At 37.7% G+C, this 21,600-nt stretch overlaps 1 protein-coding gene across 16 annotated transcripts in view; it reads left to right on the forward strand.

Annotated features, from left to right (window-relative positions):
• The window catches only part of DMD (dystrophin), a 1,043,969-nt gene that overhangs the window by 98,954 nt on the left and 923,415 nt on the right, over positions 1 to 21,600 (forward strand). Inside the window, exon 1 of one of the 16 annotated variants that reach the window (XM_048931400.1) lies at positions 20,276 to 20,524. The exons of the other annotated variants lie outside the window; for them this stretch is intronic. Coding sequence (XP_048787357.1) covers positions 20,506 to 20,524 — 19 coding nt within the window. The 5' untranslated portion in view covers positions 20,276 to 20,505. Of the gene's footprint in view, positions 1 to 20,275; positions 20,525 to 21,600 lie in introns of those variants that run through there. 16 annotated transcript variants of the gene reach the window in all.

Raw genomic sequence — 21,600 nt, forward strand, 5'->3', positions numbered from 1 at the left:
AATGTCTTTGAGGAGATCAAAACAAGCCTCATTACCTGTGTAGACTGGCTTTTAAACTGGGTTACATGTTCATGAGCTGAAAAGACCAGGAGGTATTTTGGAGAGAAAGGTAGGAGGAGAATCGTTCAGGGTGAAGTAGGCACCCTGACATATGCTGAACACTGGACAGGTTCAGTATCTTATGAGTTTGACCCTCCTGTCTTACTGTTCCCTCTGGATTGAGAAAGTAGGGTATGATGTGCAAGGCCTATAGTAGAGGTATTTACAGCTTCATATATGCCTGTCAGTTGTTTTATCCTGGAACATACCATTTTGTGTTACTACTTCTCATTAAAAGAGAACTTGAAATTTATGTTTTGATTGCATTATTTTACAGTAGGAAACCCCATTCATACTTAATCCCTCACTGTGAACAACAATAATCAAGCAGTGTAACAAAGATGTTATTTTCCAGATAAAAGAATTAGAGCCACATTTGTGGAAAATATATCAGTGTACGTTAGAGGAGAGTAAGGGGGAGTTAAGTTAGGGAGACACTGGAAGATGAAGGAACAGGCAGGGATATGGTTTAGGTTGTTATTTATTTCTAAACAGATAGTTACTTTAAGGTCAATGCTAACATAAGCTAGAGCCTGTGAACATTTTTTTTTTCTCCGTGAATGCATAGGGTATTTCAATAGCCAGTCTCCTTCTCTGGGCTTTTCATCTTTTTGATGTTAAAACAGGTACATGTCTTCTGGAAGCCAGTTCGGAATGTTTTGGTGGGATGTAGATGAGAATGTGCTTCTCCCTGGCAGATTTACAGTGTGCTCCTGTCACTGTGCTTGGCAGGAGCGCACCTGGATACCTCATTGTTCTCCGATCATCTGTCTCATGTCTGCCTCAGAAACCATGAATTATTCACATCTTCTTAGAATATTCCTCGGGATTTTGCATGTGAGACCATCAATATTGTTGCTTTTAAGGTCTGAAAAGTAATTCTAGGGATTTTATCTTATTGCTTCTACAAACATTTTCCTGTGGTGCAGCTTAACCCATCATATGCTTTATATATGTTTTTATTTTGTTCTCTTTTCCCCACGAGCTGCTTCTTCCTTCCTGCCATTTCCACTGAATATATTTTATGAATGTCAATTGATAGCAGTGGGATCATTTAAAACTTAGTCTACCTAAAAACATCTGCTTATCATTTGTGTAACATCTGTGCTGTATGAGATCAGTGGGATTTTATAGTGGTTCTGAATTTTTACTTTTTGTTTCTGTTTTGCCATTTCACTGCTTCTATTATAAATTTCCCACCAGATCAATGCTTAGGGTTTCTTTTAGTGTGTGATAAGATCTCTGTATTATTAAGTCTCTCTGAAGGATCTCTCTTCACCCTCAAACTCCTTTATTCCAAAGCTATATGTGTTATTGTAACTCAGCAGTGAGTACAATTCAGCAGGCCTAGTGTCCAGCAACTGAACTCGGTCTCAAATCCCCTACTGCATGCTTCACATGACACTAAGCTTTGATTTTAATCCCTGTTGTAATGAATCCCACACATACAGGGTGAATTGCATTATATTGTAAAACTGGTTTAACATTTTCTGGCAGAAGAGTTTGCCACTGGAGAAAGCCGTGTTTATTGAAGCAGAACAGTTTCATGGGTTATTTTCGGTCTTTAATGAAGGACTTGCAGCAACATAAGTTAGGAGGAAGTTTCCATGGAGGCATTTGCTTGGTGTTGTGTTAGGCTACAGACCTTCTGTCCATCCAAACAGTGTAAAGAGGCCAAATTTCATCTAATTGCAAAAAAAAAAAAAAAAAAAAAAAAAAAGGAAAGCCAGAACAAATGAACTCTGTACTGAGAAGCAGTCCTTGGCCATCTGTATGAAGTGGGTATATGCACACACATAGAGAGTATGTTCACCCTGATGGCTGAACTGTGGGACGTGGTTGGAATGAACACTTAATGGAGTGTGAGTAATGGAGGTAATTTTTAAAATGTATCAGTGGAAACTCTTTCCAATTTGGGCAGACTTTCATCCTATTTATTTCTATCTTTCACATATCTGTCAATTTTATTAGCTTTCAGGTGTTGCTGCCTTTAGGACAGTGACTCAATAACACAAATTAGCAGTTTAACAAGAGAACCTAATTTATACTTTAGAGCAGCATTTAATGGATAATTCCCAGATTAAATCTTATTACCATTCTGCACAGAGCCCTAGTGAAGTGTGCCTACCTCTGGGAACGGAAAGCAACAATGTGTGAGCACACACAGGATGCTGGGAGAAGTCTTTCCTGTGTCTAGCATTCCAGGATTTGCAGGGACTGCATCTCCCCAGCACAAAAGAATTACAGGACTCAATTGAACAACAGGTTGAGAACAGAGTTTGCTGAGCTTTCTTTTTTTCTTTTTTCTTTTTTTTTTTTTTTTTTTCCCCATCATATCTTACATAATGGAGATGTGGGATTTATTGCCATGGAATGTTTTGGAAGTGAAATTACAGATAGACTTCGGAAGTGACTCATGTGAAAAATACAAGCGTGGTTAGTACACAGTTTCTGGGGCACGATAATTCTTAGAATCATAGAATCATTAAGGATGAAAAAGATCATTAAGATCATCCAGTCCAACCCCTAATCGATCCCTCCATGCCCTCTGACCTTGTCCCTCAGTGCCGCATTCACATAGTTCTTGAACAGCTCCAGGGATGGTGACTCCACCATTTCCCTGGACAGCCTGTTCCAATACCTCACCACTCTTTCTGAGAAGAAATTTTTCTTAACTTCCAATCTAATACACAATTCCTTTTGGCTGTGAATCATTGGAAGCATTTAGATGGCAGGGAGAGGTTATCTGAGCAGACTCTGCTCGCAAATTAATAATCCCTGTCACTATCCAGTAAATGACATGACTTATGTTGGTACTTATCTTACTGTAGAAATCTATAATGTAAAGCAGTAGCTCTCAGGTAATCACCTCAGGTTCCCATTTAGTCAGTGGGGAGAAATACGCCCTTCAAAGAAATGATTCATTTGATAATAGATGCCAGCTCTAGTCTGAGATTGTGAAGACTTGTTTACAAAGGGAGCCCAGATGCCTCGTTTGGATGTAAAGTTACGGAGTGAGATCAGTCCTGAGCCAACTGTGCCAATTCCTCTCTGCCGGCTGAAAGTGGAGCTTTGGGTGACTATGTCAGAGATGGATACTGGTCTGTGTTCGCTGACATTGGTCCCAGTCCTTGAATCACCCCGTATTTGAAAGTACTTGATTACTTGATTTGTTTCCAACTAGGCCTTGTTTTCTCAACTGGAAAAAAAAAAAAAAACCGAAACAAAAACGACAGAGGTTAGAGGCTGATAAACAGGGTTGAGTACAAATTACAATAAGAAAAGGTGACTTTGCTTAGATTTTTTCTCATAGATGTGGATCAAAATTGGAGGTTTAAAAGGCCAGGAAGTAAGTGTACCAGTCCTATCATCTAAGGTCTGTGTGTTGCAAACCTGTGTCTTGTAGGTAACTTAACTCTTTTTTGCTGGAAAAAAACAACGTGCATGTGACCCCTAAGTTCAGAGACAATGAAAAAACATCCACAGATGTGTATCTGTGTGTGATTTTATGCTTATTTCACCTCTGCTTCAAATGCAAAATCCAAAGGACTCAAGGACGTGTGATACTCCCTGGAGAATACTGTATTCATTATGAAATAAGTAGTTTGTATTTAGGCTCACAAAGAGGTAGATAATTAAGGCTTTTTTTTTTTTTTCCTTTTTTTTTTTCCTTTTTTTTTTTCTTCCTTTTTTTTTTTTTTTTCCTTTTTTTTTTCCTTTACATAATGTATCTAAACATTACAACGCAGCTGTTGAACATAAATAATTCTTCTGATGGAACCAATATATGCAGCACAATTCACTACATTCAGTTAGGTTCAGAATCTTAAAAATAAAGCCTTGGAGGCAAAGGACTGTAACAAACAAACAATTTAGAGGATTTGGTCCCAGCTATTTGCTAAGAAGTCTAACAATCAAATTAAAATAGAAATACAGAGTAATTAAGCAAGTAGGCTGGGCTGGTAAAAGGACATACTGCTGTATGTCCTTTATGTTGCTGTAAAGGCAAGCTTCATGACCTTCACTATGAATGTTATCTGATTGTAAAAAACAAAGAAAAAGAAAATAAGTATTAGAAATCCTTATAAAGTGTACTGCAAGAACTGATGCAATGTATTAGTAGCATATTAGCATAGCAATACTGCACAAAATAACTAGAAGAAATCAAGTGTTTCTGGAAACTGGAGATCGACACTAAAACGTTAGAAATATTTCTGATACTTTCACATACATCCCAACTGGGAATGCAGTAGATAGCAGACCAGATTTAGAACTCACCTATGCCTTTGTACAGAAGACGACTCAACCTCAGGCAAGAAAGTTTATTCTTTTTTCTGGTCTCATCTGTCAGTGCTTCCAAGTTCTTTTTAGATTTTCTTGCTGAAAACCTAACTCCTAAAATTCTCAGCATAAATTCTACCAAATAATTGGAAATTTTCAGGGAGTATTATTATTTTTCTCAGTGTCCGGAACCCAAATTCCTAATTCAACAGGCACTAGCAAGCATGATTTGTGTGTTTCTTCTGGGTGAAATGGAAATGGAAAATGGACAGACACTGAATGGAATTAATTGTGTAAGTGAATACACAGAAAATAAATCACTGGAGACAGTAAATGTAAGGAAGACAAAAGGGCAAAAGCATATGGTATGTTTTGAAATAAACCCAGTTTTATGGTATTTGTTACATGGGGAAATGTTTCATTCTGGGGTACTGAAAAATTACAAAGTATTATTTCAGGTTGCCATAAGCTGCAACGTGACCTTTGGCAATGGCTGAGAACTGAACCACGACGCAGGATGTTTAAGGCAAATCAAAGTTTCCCTGTCTTGGATCAACGCTAGGTCAGGCACCATCTGCTTCTGTATGGAGAGCATACATGTGCCACAGTTGGAGGAAAGCAAAAGTTTAGGTATTTATGGGAATTTCTGTAGCTGATACCTAGATTTAATCTCATGTTTAACTTCATTTACAGATTTTGTTTTCTGAATCACAGAAGTCAGTTCTGAATCACAGTTGGACTCAGTTTTCTGTTCTTCAAATTGGAAATGTTGCCACCAAATAGAAAAGGTAGTGGAGACAACAAAGTGAAATCATTATGAAGTATTAGATTCTACGGTTGGAATGGGGACCTAACAGTAAAGGAACTTCACTATTTATTACTCATTTAATTCTTTACATTGCCAGCTTTTTAGAAACTTTCATTTCTTCTGTGTTCCGCACTTCCTAATGTTTAATTTTCAAAGAAATCACTATTTAAAAAATACACACTCAAGGAAGAGTGACTTCAGTGGTGTGGGGGCATCATGATGAGCAGGAAATCTGTAGATTAATTTAAACATGAAACCAGCTCAAAGTCCTGAGTAAACTTCATCAGATGCCAGAAAGCAGCCTGGTTGTTGAAAGAGGATATAAATACTGTTTGTAAAAGCATTGGTTTGGTGGTTTGTTAAATGCATTTGCAGCACGATGCGGCTGTCCCAGATAACTTCTAAAGAGGAGGATCAAAGTGAAAAAAATATTCTAAGCAACATTTTTAGTGATCTGCTTGCTCTCTTCATGTCTCCGTCTGAGTATAATAGGCTTTTTTTTTTTCTTCTTTTTTCTGTCTCATTTGTGTGTGTTTTTCCTTGTGGGTGAAGGTTGTATATAAAAATGATATAATTGGCATGAGAAAAAAAAAAAACAGTTCACTTTTAAATTCCTGGAACTTTAAAAAAGTTACTTATTTAGTAAAGGACAGTTAAATAAAATTGATTCAAACTTTCTACCTACTTTTTAATCTCTTATAAAATCAATTGAATTAATCGGACTAAGTAACAGTGACACATTTAATTTGAAATATTTTTAGGTTACTCATAATTGATTTCAAGACATTGACTGATTGCTGTAAAGAAGCTTGGTTTTAAGCAGCTGACAAGCTGATGACAAGCATTAATGGATTTTGAAACTGAGAATGTGAATTGGTGAAGGAATTTTCTCAGAAGAAAATTCATGTTTCTCTTATGAAAAGTAAATGACAATGAAGATGTATGCTGCATCTCTGAAAACACTCTGAAAACTGAGTTTGAGACTTTTGGGCAGGAAGTATAATGACATATAAGTACAACAGCTGTGCTAAAAAAAAACAGATTTAAGTTTTAGTCACTTGTGTCACTACTAATCTACAAATATGAATCCACCAAAAGTGTGTGGGCTAATTAAATTTAAAGAAAGAAAACAAGCACAAATGCTAGAGTAAGCCCAAATCAGCTCTTTAGGGCAAGAAATTCCTCTGCTACTAACCATCCAAGACATGACTGTCCTTAACTAAGGGCTCAACCCTCAGTTAAGGTGTTGGACACCAGTTTTAAGTAACTTTTACTCTCCTGGACATACTGTGGGTAGGTCATGAGTATCTGTAAAGACAGAACACATACTTAGATTATTCTAGTACTTCAGTTCTGAAAGGAGAACAAAAGAAATGTGGCTGTTTTAGAGTCTCGAAGTAAACTGGATCAGTACAATAAGTTCATAAAGTCTGGTAGGGTAACAATAAAGCTATGTGATGATCTGCAGTAGTGGCAAAAGAATTCTAGATTTTAATTAGATGTCTTGAACAGGAGAGAGAAGCTGATCGTACCTGTAAGGGAATATAATATTAAAATACGGAGTATTTTGGTGTATAAAATAAAAAATAGCTGAAATCTAATATTTCATAAGAGTTGACTGTGCTGTATGCATGCAAGGCTGAGTTTCTTGTGGTCACTATAGCTTCCTGCCAGGAGAAATTAAAGCAGGGGAAAACTGAAGGAAATTACTTGAGGCATAAAAGACATCCTCAAACATTTTTTTCATTTTGATAAAATCATTAAAATTCTGAATGTGGTTCTGTTCAGCACAATCATCCACAAAAAGCTTGAAAGTGAAAATGGAACTTCTTTATTTTTGTATCTGGCATGTCAGTAATTGTCTATTTCAAAGAAATTAAGACTAGGCATTAATATATTAAGAAAGAGGTAGGTAATTTTCGTAGAACCATAGAATTATAATATCACCATGGTTGGAAAAGACCTCCAAGATGATCAAGTCTAATTGTCCACCTGCTATCAGTATTTTACCACTAAACCATCTCCCTTTGTACTGTGTCTAAACGCTTCTTGAACACCTCCTTGGACTCCACCTTCCTGCTTCCTGGGCAGCCCATTCTAGCGCATGACCACTCTTTCAGAGAATAATTTTTTCAAATATCTAACCTGTACCTCCTTAGTGCAACTTGAGGCCATTCTCTCTCATCCTGTTGCTACTTACAAAGGAGAAGAGGCTGACCCCCACCTCACCACTACCTTCTTTCAGATAGTTGTATAGGGCAATAAGGTCTTCTCTGTGCCTCTTCCAAACTAAACAATCCCAGTTCCCTCAGCCACTGCTCATAAGACTTGTGCTCCAGACCCCCTGCCAGCTTGTTACCCTTCTCTGGACATGCACCAGGCCCTCCATATCTTTTTTGTATTGAGGGGCCCAAAACTGAATGCAGCGCTTGTGATGTGGCCTCACCAGAGCTGAGTACAGGGAGATGACCATCTTCCTGCTCCTGCTAGTCACACTATTTCTGATACAAGCCAGGATGCTATTGGCCTTGTTGGCCACCTGGGCACACTGCAAACTCATGTTCAGGCAACTGTCAACTAATGTTCCCAGGCCCATTTCTTCCATACGGCACTCCAGCCACTTTGCCCCGTGCCTTAGCATTGCATGACGTAATTGTGGCCAAAGTGCATGACAAATCCTCAAGGGCTCTCCCAGCGTTCTTGTCAAATCTGTGCATGTTCCTGTAAATACATGTGCATATAAAGACGTGCGTACCAGTTTTACTGGATTGGTAATTCTTAGTTCATAATGTAAGAGGTTGATAATGGGAAAGTAAGAGTCCAGTGATAAATCAGTAGTGATGTTTAAGGAGGTGAACAAGGAGTTGTTGTTCAAATCTGACATTGCTGATTCATTGGAATCTAGAACAGCTGTTAATTATATTAATATTCCTTTATCTAACATGAAAAAGGAACATCTGATTTAATCAATCACTGGATTTCCTTTTTTTTTTTTTTTTTTTAATAACCACCTTCCACTGGTAAGTCTGATTTTGTACTTAAGACACTCAAATAATTTTTGATTCGACAGAATACTGCAGAAATTCCATATCCATTGATTCTTTATTTTCTGCTACTGAACTTCAGTCTGTTTCTTCTAACGTTGTCCTAAATACTGTCCAACTCTTTTCGTTTGAGATTTTAATCTCTCCCTTTCCTGACAGTTATTCTCTTTTTTTCTGTCGCCGTTTGATGTCTTTGGCATAAGATGTTTGTGCAAAGGTTCTTAATGCCTTCTGTCTCAGAATCACTTTTTAAGAAACTACTCAAGTAACTATCAGGAAGCGATTCTCTTTCATCACACTAATTGACGTTTCACCTTGTTTTTACTAGCCTTGCAATTCTTTTATGAATTTCTATTTTCTCAAACTTGCCTTCCATTAAACATGCCTTTTTTTTTTTTTTTAATCTGTCTTGCACTGGTGAATTCCAGTCAGCCAGAGCTTAGGTACTTGAGGCATTGTCAAATACTGACATTCAGAGAGACTAAATCCATTTTGTTTCTTTGCCTAGAAGTTCAGTTATCTTCTCAGAGGAGGATACCAGGTTAATCTAGTGCAATCTTCTTTTCACAAACTCATGATTCATTTTGTTCCATTTTCCATTTGCCTTTATATTTGAAAGCCTAAAACCAAGGCTATATAACAAAACAAATTCAACAATGAAAATGAAGTGGAGAAATGACTCTAGATAGTGCCATACCAGCATCTGAAATATAAGATTCTGGATAATGTAAATTCAGGCTTCTTCTACATATATGTCACTTTCTATAGGCAGTAATAAAATGGTTAAAACTAAGGCTTATCTTTAATCTCACATTCCCTTTGATTCCTGTGATGTACAGAACAGACAGAGAAGCCAAACGTTAAGGCTGTTCTCTTTCCCCTTCCCCCCTCAGTAGCTAGAGTATGTTCTTTTAGATTTTGTAGTTAGTTGTGTCTCAAAGGGGAAATCTGGTGTGTAGTCATGTATTTCTCTTTGTCTTCTATCTCTCCTACAGAGCCAATAAGCATTTTCTTGCCAATAAGGTTATTCTTAGAATATTTGCCGTCAAAGTTCTCAATAAGTCTCTCCTAGGTATGAATCCTATCACTTGGATAGGAAAGCAAATATAATGAAATACAAAATAACATTTAGGAAAATAAAGATTAAACAATCAACATATTTCACAAATTTTCAACTATGTTGTAAATATTTATTTAAAGACAGTAATACAGGGCTTTGCTGACATTTTTGCTGCTACTATTGCCTGTTATTATGGTTTGTTCTAACAACAACAACAACAACAACAAAAAAAGACTCTTTGGCAACATTAGCCCAAGGCTAAGTGACTTTGTAGAGAAAACAAATAAAAGAATCTGGTTGGGAAAGAAAATCATACTCTATTTTCCCCTGTTGTTAAAACACAAAATTTTGCAAAGCTGCAACTGTTTCAATAAGGCTTGCAGGACAGGAAAACTTCCATGTTTCAAAGTGTTCTTATCTCTGCTGGCAAGGAGAAAGTAGGCTCCAGTCAAACTAAGTGAACCTTTTCACTTTGTTATTTCTGTATATAGTTATTTTGCAAAAATCAGTCAGGAAAATTTAATTCCAATGAGAATAAAGGAATAACAAAGAATAAATTAAAAATAAAATAAAATAAAATAAAATAAAATAAAATAAAATAAAATAAAAATAGTAAGAGAATAAAATGGAATGGGCTGCTCAGGGAAGCCCTGGAGTCATCATCCCTGGATGTGTTCAAGAATGAGTGGATATGGCGCTGAGGGTCATGGTCAGAGGGTAGTGTATGATGGGTTGGTGGTTGGACTGGATGGTCTTAGTGGCCTTTTCAATCCTTATGATTCTAAATTGTGTAAATAAACTGCTTATTATCAGTTCTCTTTAGCAGCAAGTAGTTAGGCTTTCTGAAGATGAACAGCAGGTTATCCATCACCTTTTCTTTAAGGCAAGTGTAGGAAGTCAGCTAATGCTGACTGCCTGCCAAAGGTTCTTAGGAACTTGCTTAGTATATGCCCTACTTTGAAGATGAAAGTGAGCTGTCAGTGTCTTCTTTTTTTTTTCTCTCTCTCTCTCTTTTTTTTTTTTTTTTTTTTTTTTTTTTGCATTTTTGCCTGGTCAATACTTAGTAGTTCTTGGGAAGAGACTAGCTTTTAGATACTAATGTTCTTTAATGCCTGATGTATTTGGTTCGATGAGTCTGCTCCAGAAGTGGGTGGGGTTTATGGTAGTTACAGTGCACTAGGCATTGATCCATTTAAAAGGGCATCATTTAATATTCTCAGAGATCTTCGAGGTAGTTTGTTTCTATCTAGCCATTTGCCATTTGATGTGAGTGCAGAGTACTGTGTACAGAGTACAAGGACACAGCCAAGCCTTGGCTTTGTGGAGAGTTATAACCTGCAGTTTGTATACAAGCTGGAAGGTGAAGATATGCTGAAATGGGGAGTGCAGAGGAAAAAAAATGCGTGTTTCTTTACTGGGAGGAGTTGTGCAGTTAAGCAACTTGTAAGTCTGCTGGTACACTTAGAAGCTGTGCTAGGTTAAATAACAAGGCAAGCAGTGGGTACATTGATGCTCAGTTCCCATTGCCAATGCATCAGAGCATTTCCCTGAGAGCAGCACTGTGCTCTGTGCTCTTTGTGCAGAGTAGAAAACAGAGCAAGTGGGGGGCATTTGGATCTGGCTGTAGGGTCTGGCATAGCCCAGGTCTGTGTGTTCTTTAGCCTCTCTGACGCCCTTGCCTGTGCTCAGTCCTTGGCTGCATAGTTGGGCCTGCAAGGTCCGTGTCCTGTCCAAACTAAAGAAAAGTGATCAAGTTGCTACCAAAAAGAACTTAAAAACAGTGGCTGAGGAGAGTGACAACTGCATTTTATTAATTCTTAGTATAGTTCTCAAGCATAAGCCCAACACTGAGCAGTTGTTTGGAGTAATATGTCAGTATTTCCAGTAACTGGAAACTTACTTCACACCTTTTGACCTACTTTGTAGTGAAGATTTATGTGTCCATTTACAGCTAGAGTCTCACCTTGTTTTAAATGAAAAAAATGTAAGATTGCCTTTAGATTTTTGCTTCTTAGCTCTTTGCTTTTACGTGTTATTTTAGATCAATGAAAAGGGGAAAAAAAAAGGTTCTGAAATGTTGGTATGATTAACAGTTTATCGAGTTGTCACTAGATAGCTCTGCTTACTTTCTTCATGTTTAAAGAAATGAAGAACTCATACTTAAAGATATAACTGGAGGCATGTCTTGTTTGTACACATTCAACTTTCAGATCAGTAGGATTACTTATCTACTCACCATGCATGTAGTGGGCCATTTGACGATGGTAATTGGTATACTGGTGTAATACTGCTCCACAAACTGGTTTTGGAAAAGAAGAAAACATATGCTTAGATAGTAAACCAAGGACGATACATGTCCTGCTGTTTTATGTGTTCTTCTTAATGCTTTACCTTCTGCCTATTCAGTAGCAGTGGCACATTTAGATTTTATTAGATCCCAGGCAATCTTGTATATTAATTTTTCCATTGGCACCCCCTGACTGGAGTAGAATTCTTCACAAAGCTTTCTGTTGAGATACATGAATGTTAAAACAAAATGGGCTATTAGTGGTATGGGAGCTCAAAGGGATTGTAAAGCTGCAAGCCCCTTCTGTTAGTTGTTTTATTATTCTGTCTTAATTGCACTGTATATGTGGGAGAGTCCTTCTAGCAGTCACATTTAGTGAGTCATTACCTTGTTTGGTACAGGATTTGTAAAGATGCATCCAAGGGCCAGCTATACTTAACAAAGGTGATATCATAGGAAATATTACCTGAAAAAGAATTTCTCATAATGAAGTTTTGAGCTTATGATGTTTCGATAGCTGACTTTTCTTAAATTTGCTTATGCTTGTTCATCTACCCCAAAACACTGGTTCCTAACCCAGACCTGAAAACGTCTCAAAGTAATTCAATTCTGTTAGCTTCAATCAAATTTAACCTTAAATGTAAATGGACTTTGGTCAGTCATAGGTCCTTTAAGAATTAACTTATTGCTATTCCATTAATTCTTTGCAGAGAGGTAAACATGTGACCCAGAGTCAAGTGAATTCTCTAATGATACTGATTCCTCAGGGATAAAATCTAGTAGAATGACCTCTTTGTAACACACTTTGTAGCTTTTGTACCAAATCTGTAATTTTAAGCTTGACTGGCAGCTTTTCTTTCAGAAATCTATCAAATCAGGATTTGAAGATCTGGAGAGAACACAAAGACCCAAAACATTTATTTGGCATTTGCATTTTTTGTGTGCAAATTCTAACTTGTTGGGGGGGTTGGAGACCTTGAGGTCCCTTACAATCTGGACCATTCTGTGATTCTGTGATTCTGTCTTTATGTGATTGATGCCTCCATCATATGAATGCAGGTGGAATCCCATGTCACTTCAGATGTTTCTCTTTAAAATAGTTTTTATACTGATCTTTGCAATTCCATTTATGAAATGGCATTACTATATTAATGCTCTGTGTAAAAAAAAAAAAAAAAAAAAAGACTAGCAGCAAATTCTGAGCCTTGTATTAATTTCATAATTGGTTAATCTGAAAATGTATATATCCATAACATATATCTCCATATGCATCCAAACACACATCTATGAAAGGAGACTGCATAAAGAAGAAAAATTGACAAATGTCACATTTATTTTATTAAATAAACTCCTACTGGCTTCTACAGCACAGGATCAAAGTTTCAGTGATTATGGAAATCATGGAATTCATTCCTATTTGCATTGTTCCTTACATTTTATTAATTTTTAAAGTTTACTAATATTCAATAAATTAGGAATAATTTTTTTTCTAAAACTCTTAAATATAATTATTACTTGATATTCCCACAAATATATTCTTTTGCAGTTCAGGAAGGCTAAGAAAAGAACTACATATGTTGCTGCATCATTACTTTTTACTTAAAGATAAGCCCCTCTGAATAAGGTAGATTAGTTTGTTTGCTTGGATTCCAGCCCAGTGTCAGCATCAATTTTTGAGTAATTGTAACAGAACTGATTACTATTTTAGGGTATCTTACAGTCCTTGTCTTAGATGTATTATCAAACTGAGCATTTGCAAATTGCTTTCTGTTTGCAACTTTTGACTATTTAATGAATTAGGAACAAACCAGCAAATTTTTGGCGAGCATTGTATAGCATATTCTTCTGAGTATGGAGTTTTGGTGGTGAGAAGTAAGGGAGGGGAGCAGTGGAGAGAATTTGACTGAGCACCATAACTCATTGTCTGGAAAGTCCGGATTTGTTCTTTCAAGAGATTATCAGCAAGTCTGAGATAGAGCAATTCAATTTACTCTAATCTTAATGGTCAGTTTAACTGAATTAAGCCTTATCAGTGAGATGTATTCAAGAAGGTTTAATTTCACTGCAGACTGGTGAAATCACTCTAAATGTGATCACATAAGAATTCACAGGGTATGCAGTATGGGGCTTCAGTCCTACATGAGAGTGCTGGAAAAAGATACTCAGGGGATTCAGGATCAAATTAGAGCTCCAGAATGGGTCACCACTTTCTGCATGCTTGTACTTTCGGTCACACTTTTACTTTCTTGGCACAGAATATAGTTATGGGATCAGAGTAACAGCACTGGGAAAGTAGCACCAGTATTCTGAAGCGTATTCTATGATTTGCTGTTGCAGTAGGTTTTTTTGTTTTGTTTTGTTTTGTTTTCTGTTTTTTTTTTTTTCTTTTTTTGCTTGTTTTTAATAAATAAAGTTTTACTAAAAACATAATATAAATGTTAGCTCCAATTTTCTAATAGAGAAGCTTATTTTAGTTTAGTTAAAGTAGGACTACAATGGGAATGCAGAATGGTCAGAAATATCAAGCAAAAGAATAACAACAGAAGACAAGGAGAAAAAAAGTCCAAAAATCAGGAAAGGGATTTAAGGGTCTGTATTTCCAAAGAAATAAAGGAAAAAAAAGCTATATTATAGACTGAAGCTTACAGGAAATATATGTGCTTTCCTTACTTCAAGCGCACTGCAGAAGGGCACTGGTTTACATCTTATTTGTCTTTCTCAAGCAGTGTAGGAAATCCTTACAGTGAGACTGAGCCTTTAAGGATCCTCAGCATGGGTCCATATTTCTTAGAGGTCTGGTTTTCAACTCATCTTGTTAGGGCTGTTCCACTGAAAAACACACACGGAGAGCACCTAAATATACAGAGGGTGGTGATGCACTGGAACAGGTTGCCCAAGGAGGTTGTGGATGCCCCATCCCTGGAGGCATTCAAAGCCAGGCTGCATGTGACTCTGGGCAGCCTGGTCTGGTGGTTGGTGACCCTGCACATAGCAGGGGGGTTGAGACAGATGATCATTGTGGTCCTTTTCAACCCAGGCTATTCTATGATTCTGTGAAATTCCCTGGTTCTTCTCTTAGCTGGCATTAGAAAGTGTAGGAAAGCTAAGACAGTACTTTTAAGAGATGGTGTGCAAAGGATAGTGCATCAAAGTTTTGTGGATTTGGGGAGCACAAGGAGTTTGAAGTGATGGTTTCACTCAGAAGCTGCCCCAGATCTTTCCTTGTAGTACTGAAAGGGAAGTGTAAATGGAGCACAGTCAAGAGATAAGGAAGAAAATGGGATGCAGAAGAAGGGACCATCAGTAAGGACTGCCTGAAGAAGTCTGCAAACCTCGGCCACTGCGCAAAGAAACATGAGGTGGCAGAAGTGTTTTGCATGAGAAAGCAGAGACAAGAATATTTTGTAAGTAGTTCTTACTACTTAACTTGACTAATTATTATACTATCCTAACTCCATGCGAACATCAATTTGCAATACATTGAGATTAGAAAACTCAACAAAACTGTGGTTTATAAATTTATCAGAAATAATTACATCAGGCAGACAGTATTTATATCTCAAGCTTTTCTGACAGTTGTCTGCAGATAAGGTTGGCCTTTTTGGCAATTTGGTACCCTGGGAAGTCGACTGTTTTGTGAGAGTGGGTTTGAGTGGAGATAGGGATTTAATAACATTTCTTTTACTTTATCACAATACCAGCTGACAATTGGACAAGCTTGAGTACATTATCCTATATCTGATAATATCTTTAGTTGCTATGTGTGCAGTTTAAATTCAATATGTATGGTCTTCCAGGGCAGAAACTGCTTTTTATCTCCATTCAACCAAATAGTCATCATACTGCTACAGTAATAGCAGTCCTTGAGCATTCCTGAGGAACTGAGTCAAAATGTATATAATTATAATGGTGAAATAATGTTGGAAGGAATGAGGATCAAACAGATCTTTGTTGTACCTTAAATTTTAGGTATATTACTCATGAAAACACCCCTGGCTTCAAACTCTTATTTCTCATCTATTTCTAGACCAGTTTTCAGGCACATTACAGCAGGAAGCACAGTAATAGCTCACCAACACATAAAGTTTGTCATCCTCCAACTTCGGGTGGATGAAAACCTCTGCAACAGATAGGTGATTTCTTTTTATGTTTTATTACAACTGTGTGGCAAAATTTATACATTTTGATTTCCTAACTTAATGAGGCAGTCTTTTACTACTACAAACAAGACATTTGATTGAATAGACACATTCAGGATAGGCTTACGTAGAGTATCGTCGGGTAGTCCAAGCTGTGAATGTATGAAAGAATTGAAAATGGAAAAATTACAGCCATCTAATGTAAAGTGTTATATTTTTGGGTCATTTGAGATGTTTTCAGGGTCTGCAAATATGTTATGGCAGTAATGATCTTCTATTTTCCTTTCCTATCTTCCTTTTTGGGGAAAAAAAAAAAAAATCAAAATGTTATTACAGCTTGTAACTTTTAAGAAAATAGTGTTTTTAAATCATTGTATTTCCTTGGCAGACTCTGGCTTAACTTGATAACTCTGGGAAGAAGTTAGGCAGAAGTATATAAACTGGACAGCAGGCTGCTGAAAATAGAATTCTGTGGTTCAAATATATACATGTAGAAGTCTCCAAGCAAATGGACAACAGGGATATGTTAAAATTATGTGTATCTGTGTGTATATGCAACATATACAGGATACAAAAGTATGCAAAAAATGTTTAAAAACATAGAATAGCTTTATTTGTATACATTTATGTAAAGCACACAGGCATGCTCTTAGTGCTCACAAAGGCCCCTTGAGCACAGTACAGGCAAACAGCTATTCCTCTATAGTGCAACACAAAGCAGTGCAGGTGTTGACTTTTGATCGTGAAGCAAAATCAATTTCCAGTAGAGTTTTGCCTTTGACCTCAATTGAATCAGAATTTTATCTCTGATAGGATCAACGTATCATTTCTGGAAGCCTTTGCTTTTAAAAAAATTATTATCATATTTTTCTTTGTACCTCAGCTCTTGCTGTTCTTTTTCTAATCCTGGATTATCAAGAATCACTTCAACCTGAAAAAAATGTGAATCTTTATCTGAAATCCTTTCAGTAGTAGCTCAATTCAGTAGTAGTCTCAATTATAGAAGAGTGCAACAGATTTCCTTTCAGAAGACTTCTTCTCACCAGCTGTTTGTATGGACTATATATTCTCAGTATAAACTCAGATTTTCTTGCAAAAGCATGCAAGTTTCTCATCTGTGTTCCAAATTACTTAGGGAGGGGAGGATAAACAAGATCTCCTCTCTGACAGCAAACCACCTACGTGGTTTTTGCTCTTCAGTGGCTGAGTTCTCTGTAACAGCATCTGATTTCTCAGAGCCTCCATATAACATGCTCTTTCTCCAAGTCTATCCCTTACTGAGCTTTCAGTAGTGTAGGCAATCATGGCAAAGTGAGAAGAGCTGAAGGCAAGTTATATGCAGGGTGGAAGAGATGATCCCTAAGTGTTTTGGGCAGCCCTTTGAGTCTGTGAGGTGGAAGGAGGCCAGAGAACAAAAACTGGTATCCAGAAAATATGGCTGTCCAAAGCTAGGAGTCCCAGATGGAGAAAAAGTCCAAAGCTGAGTTACAGTACATCAGTTAAGACTTGCTTTTACCAACAGCTGAAAGGCTTTGGATAAGTGCCAAACAAACACCAACAAAAACTCATGAAAAGTAACAGCTTTGATAAAACAAGTGTTTTCACAAATGCTTTCCTAGATGAGGCCTGTCCTTATATTTCTCTAGTAGAGTAGAGGTAGAAGGAACTGCTCTTTGCAGTCTACTGTTCTCCAAAGTGATTGAAAACAACCTCTGTAGGAATTAGTAGGTTGTAGTGATAATTGCAATTTCTACTTCTCAACTAAAATTAAGAAATTCAGCAACATGCTCTGACTTGTGCTAAGATCCTCTGTACTCTCTAACCATTGTTTTATTGTGAATTACGAATTTCTGTGATTAAGATTTTTCTCTTTCATTTCTTGATTGCTTTTTATATCCTTGTTGAATTCCATTAAGTTCTGAAGGTTTTGGGAATAGACAGCGTGCTCCTGGGTTTCTGCAATGCCTAATTCTTCAATGTATGGTTGTTACAGAGATCTCCATGTTACAACAGTTACAAGAAGTAAATAGCTGTATCATATGGGGATGATCACAACTTCCCTATTTGCAATTACTTACTGAGCTTGTTATGCTAGTGCTGGAATAAGCTTGCCATCAAGTATGTGTTCAGTCATGCAGTTTCTGCTGAACTTTTGAAAACAGGTGAAAGAAGGAAAACATGCAACCAAAAGTTTGCTGTTCTACTGAGAAGTTAGAAATTTCATCTCTGAGCCTTGTAGAAGTTTGTCAACACATTATTCTGACCTGAGAAGCTCTCAGACCTGCTGTAGGCACCAAGACATTCCCAGTACTATAAATGGCTTATCGTGGATAAAGTGCCCAGGTTCATCTTGTGCATACAATTAGAAAGTTTTTAGCTATTCTTTTTCTCTCTGTGATTGCTTGAATACTTCCAATGGCTTAATCTAACCAGCTTAACTGAAAACTGCTCTTTAGTAACTTCTGAATTCAGGGTTGGGCTGCTCTCCTAAAAGATGCTAAGTGTTAAGTCTTGGTCCTGAATAAGACATGAAATGATCTTCAACTTCAGTGTTTCAGCTAATTGGACTGCAGTAAATGAAGACAGTCTGAGTATGTTTTGGTGAGAAAAACAAAGCAGAACAAGGTTAGGTTTCAAGCTGGAGCCTATTTGAATTTATTTATTTGATTTTCACTTGCAGCTGAAGAAAAAGAGGTTTGTATTTTGAACAGACCCATTTACGAATATGCATAGTACATATGAGGCAGCCTGTCAGCATTGTTTGTCAGTTCCACCATGAAATGTGGAGTGGGTTATGGAGAAGATATCCTCCTTCCTAGGAGAACATTCTTGTAGACTTCTGCATATTTTTTTAGAGATGTCACAAAAGGAAGCTTTCCCAACATGCTGACATCTCCATCACATGAGATCAATGCGAACATGTGTTTTTTGTTGTTTTTTAGCACCTGGATTTCCAGAGCACTACTTGTATTCTTCTTCATTTGATGGTAACAGACCAATTAGTCAAAAAAAACCCCAACCCTATTTATCCTTATTTTCTTGGACTTCTAACAATTCAACTCCACTGAGCTGTTAGCAGAACCCAGGTCCACGAGACTGGGCCTTTCCAGCAATGGCTCTGCTAGTTTCAGTGCAGGATACGAGGGGAGGGAGGAGTTGTGGTTCACTGTGGTAAGTCTGGGAGAAGCCACCTTCAGGCTCTGCCTGAAGAAATTTCATCAGAAATATCTCCGTACAGAGAGACTGTCCTGAAAACAGGGAAGGAAGAATATTAACTTTCTGACTTTCTGTCAGACACTGCCATGCAGCTTAAGACTTTTTTTTATTATTAGGGTTTTTGTTTGTTTGTTTGTTTGTTTGTTTTTCTGGCTCTTATGCACTCAAATGAATGCTAATGTATTTATTTATTTATTTATTTAATATAAACAGATTCCAAAGTCTGTAATAATTCCTAGTTTTACACCACACAAAAAAACTTAAAATTATTAGATCCTAGAGAACTTCAGCACACTTATATACAGCACCACAGTAACCTGGAATGGAGCAGTGCTAAGTATTTACTGTCTCCACATCTGTTGCCTTTTTGCTGTCATGGTTTTATGCTGCACTGTGCCTGACAGACCACAGGCTCTGCATCCAGCTCAAATACTAGCATAAATCTTTCCTCGATCAATGCTTTGCACACTGCTTTCTCTTGACACATGTTTTTAAAACCATGCTGTTAGCTAGTAAAGGAACTTTGAATCTTTTTGATGTAGCTTTTAAAGTTGGATATAAGAATTTTATAGAATAGCAGTTAGTAATGTAATAATCTGGCTAATTGGAATATTCAAGCCAAAAAAACATAGAGGGAAAAGTGTTTGTATCTCTCCACCATTATGCTTGTTAAAAAAAAACAACACCCTTTCAGGTTTGGAACAAGTATGCTGGTAAAGTTTGCTGGAAGACAGCAGATGGTGTTTAAGTCAATTATGGCAATATATGTTTTTCTTGTCCTTCCTCTCTTCTTTCTTTAGAAAAGGGAAAAAAAAAAAAAAAGAAAAAAAAAAGAAAGGAAGAAATGGTACCCCTTTTAGTTTATTTGCTTAGTAAAACTAGGGAAGAATGTACTGCAAACGGAAATACACCATCATATATCAAAAGGATGTAAGCTGGCTTTAGGGAAAAATACAAAGAGTAGCTACTGGTTCATGAAGCAGGTAGCATTCTTCTTAGGGACTTTAAGCTTGTTTGAATAGCATTGTGAAAGCAGGATGAATAATCTCCCAGTTGCATGCTGCTGCTTGAGCAGCAGGCAGACAGAGCCGAGCTTTTCTGAAATGTTCCCCCTGCATGTCCCACGGGCGGCTGCCTGCCCTCTGCAGCCCTGCCTGGCAGAAACCCTGCCTGATGCTGTCCGGGGAGGGGGGGGGGGGGGGGGGGGGGGGAGAGGCGAGATTACTGATGGGGAGGGAGCGTAATCAGGTAGATTGAGCCTGTGGAGGGAGAAACCATTCTTGCGACCAGGGAGGGCGTGCAGCATGCGCTGGCTGCCCACCTGGGGAGGGTACCGTGCTGTGGCTTGAGACGGCAAAACCAGACGTGATTCTCCGTCGGCTCCTAAAAGGCTCGTGCTGCCCTTGTGGCCACAAAGCTGGAGGCAGGTTATGTGCCTGCAATACCTGCACCAGGCAATGAGTCTCCCTCCAGGTTCTCCGAGCTTAGCAGGATGTGTTAGACTGAAGTACCTACAGGGAAATCAGCAAAGAGCTTCCCCATGAAGGTAGCAGGGTACTGCAGTATCGGCAATGTCTGGTGATTTGTTGGGTGAGTAAAAACTGGAAAGGTATACGACAGATATTCAGAAGAACAGCAGCAGTGCGACCCTAAAGATAGCAGCATTTAGGTCAGTTTGTTGTTTGTTGGATGCCTGCATGCAGAGGGCTTTGGGAAGCTCAAGGAAGGAGCTCCAGAGCGAGGGGCAGTTGGGAGGGAGAAGGCGTGAGGAAGGGTGAGCTTGGTTCCATTAGGTGTCCGTGACTGCCTAACTTTTCCAACCTGCTTCAAAGCTGGCTGGAAAATATCAACAGGGTGTTGAATGCAGAATGGAAAAGCAGGCAAACTTTTGCTTACAGTAACTCTTTGATTAGGTTAAATGGATTGTTTTTCCATGATGATGGACAGCCTTCCCACGAGAGCGCTAAGTGTTTGCATGGTTGTAGATAATAGGTGCTGCCCGATCAGAAAGGATTTGATTGTTTTTCTAAATGAGCTCCTCGTTACAAAAAACAGCAGAAAAATGTGAAGTTCACTGCAAATAAATTTGGATGCGGTCAAATGAATTACTTTACTGGTGATATAGAAATAGCTTGAAAAGTGGGCCATCGGGCAAAAACAACCTTGCGTTCAGTCTAGGGTAATTGCATAGGCATGTCTGTGGAGGATTGATTCAGAAAAGTAGTTGAAGTAACTTCATATTTTTCAGACCATTTGAAAATAAATCTTGAGAAAATACTTGACAGTATATATGTAGTACAGTGCTTCACTGAGGGGAAAAAAAAAAAAAAAGAATGCTGGCTTCTCTTATAAAAAGGTATCTTGATGCATTGTAACAAGTTCTATTCTTTCCTGCCTCCTAAAAATAGGAAGAAAATCTGCATTTTCTCTGAAACAAGCAATATTTTAATATCTTGTGCAGGAAAAACAAAGATTTTTGCTGTTGTTCAGAATGGAAGTGTCTTAGTTTCTTCAGGGCATTTCAAAATTAATTTTATTTCCTCTTCTTGTTTTTAGCATCCTTTCCTAACTTGGAGGTATAAAATCATGGTTACTCTATCATGAGGCTTTGTAGTATTGTCAAACAGTCTTTTTTTGTAGATCTGTTTTGACTGAATTGATTCAAA

The sequence above is a fragment of the Lagopus muta genome, chromosome 1 (genome assembly GCF_023343835.1).
Source record: "Lagopus muta isolate bLagMut1 chromosome 1, bLagMut1 primary, whole genome shotgun sequence".
Taxonomy (NCBI): domain Eukaryota; kingdom Metazoa; phylum Chordata; class Aves; order Galliformes; family Phasianidae; genus Lagopus; species Lagopus muta.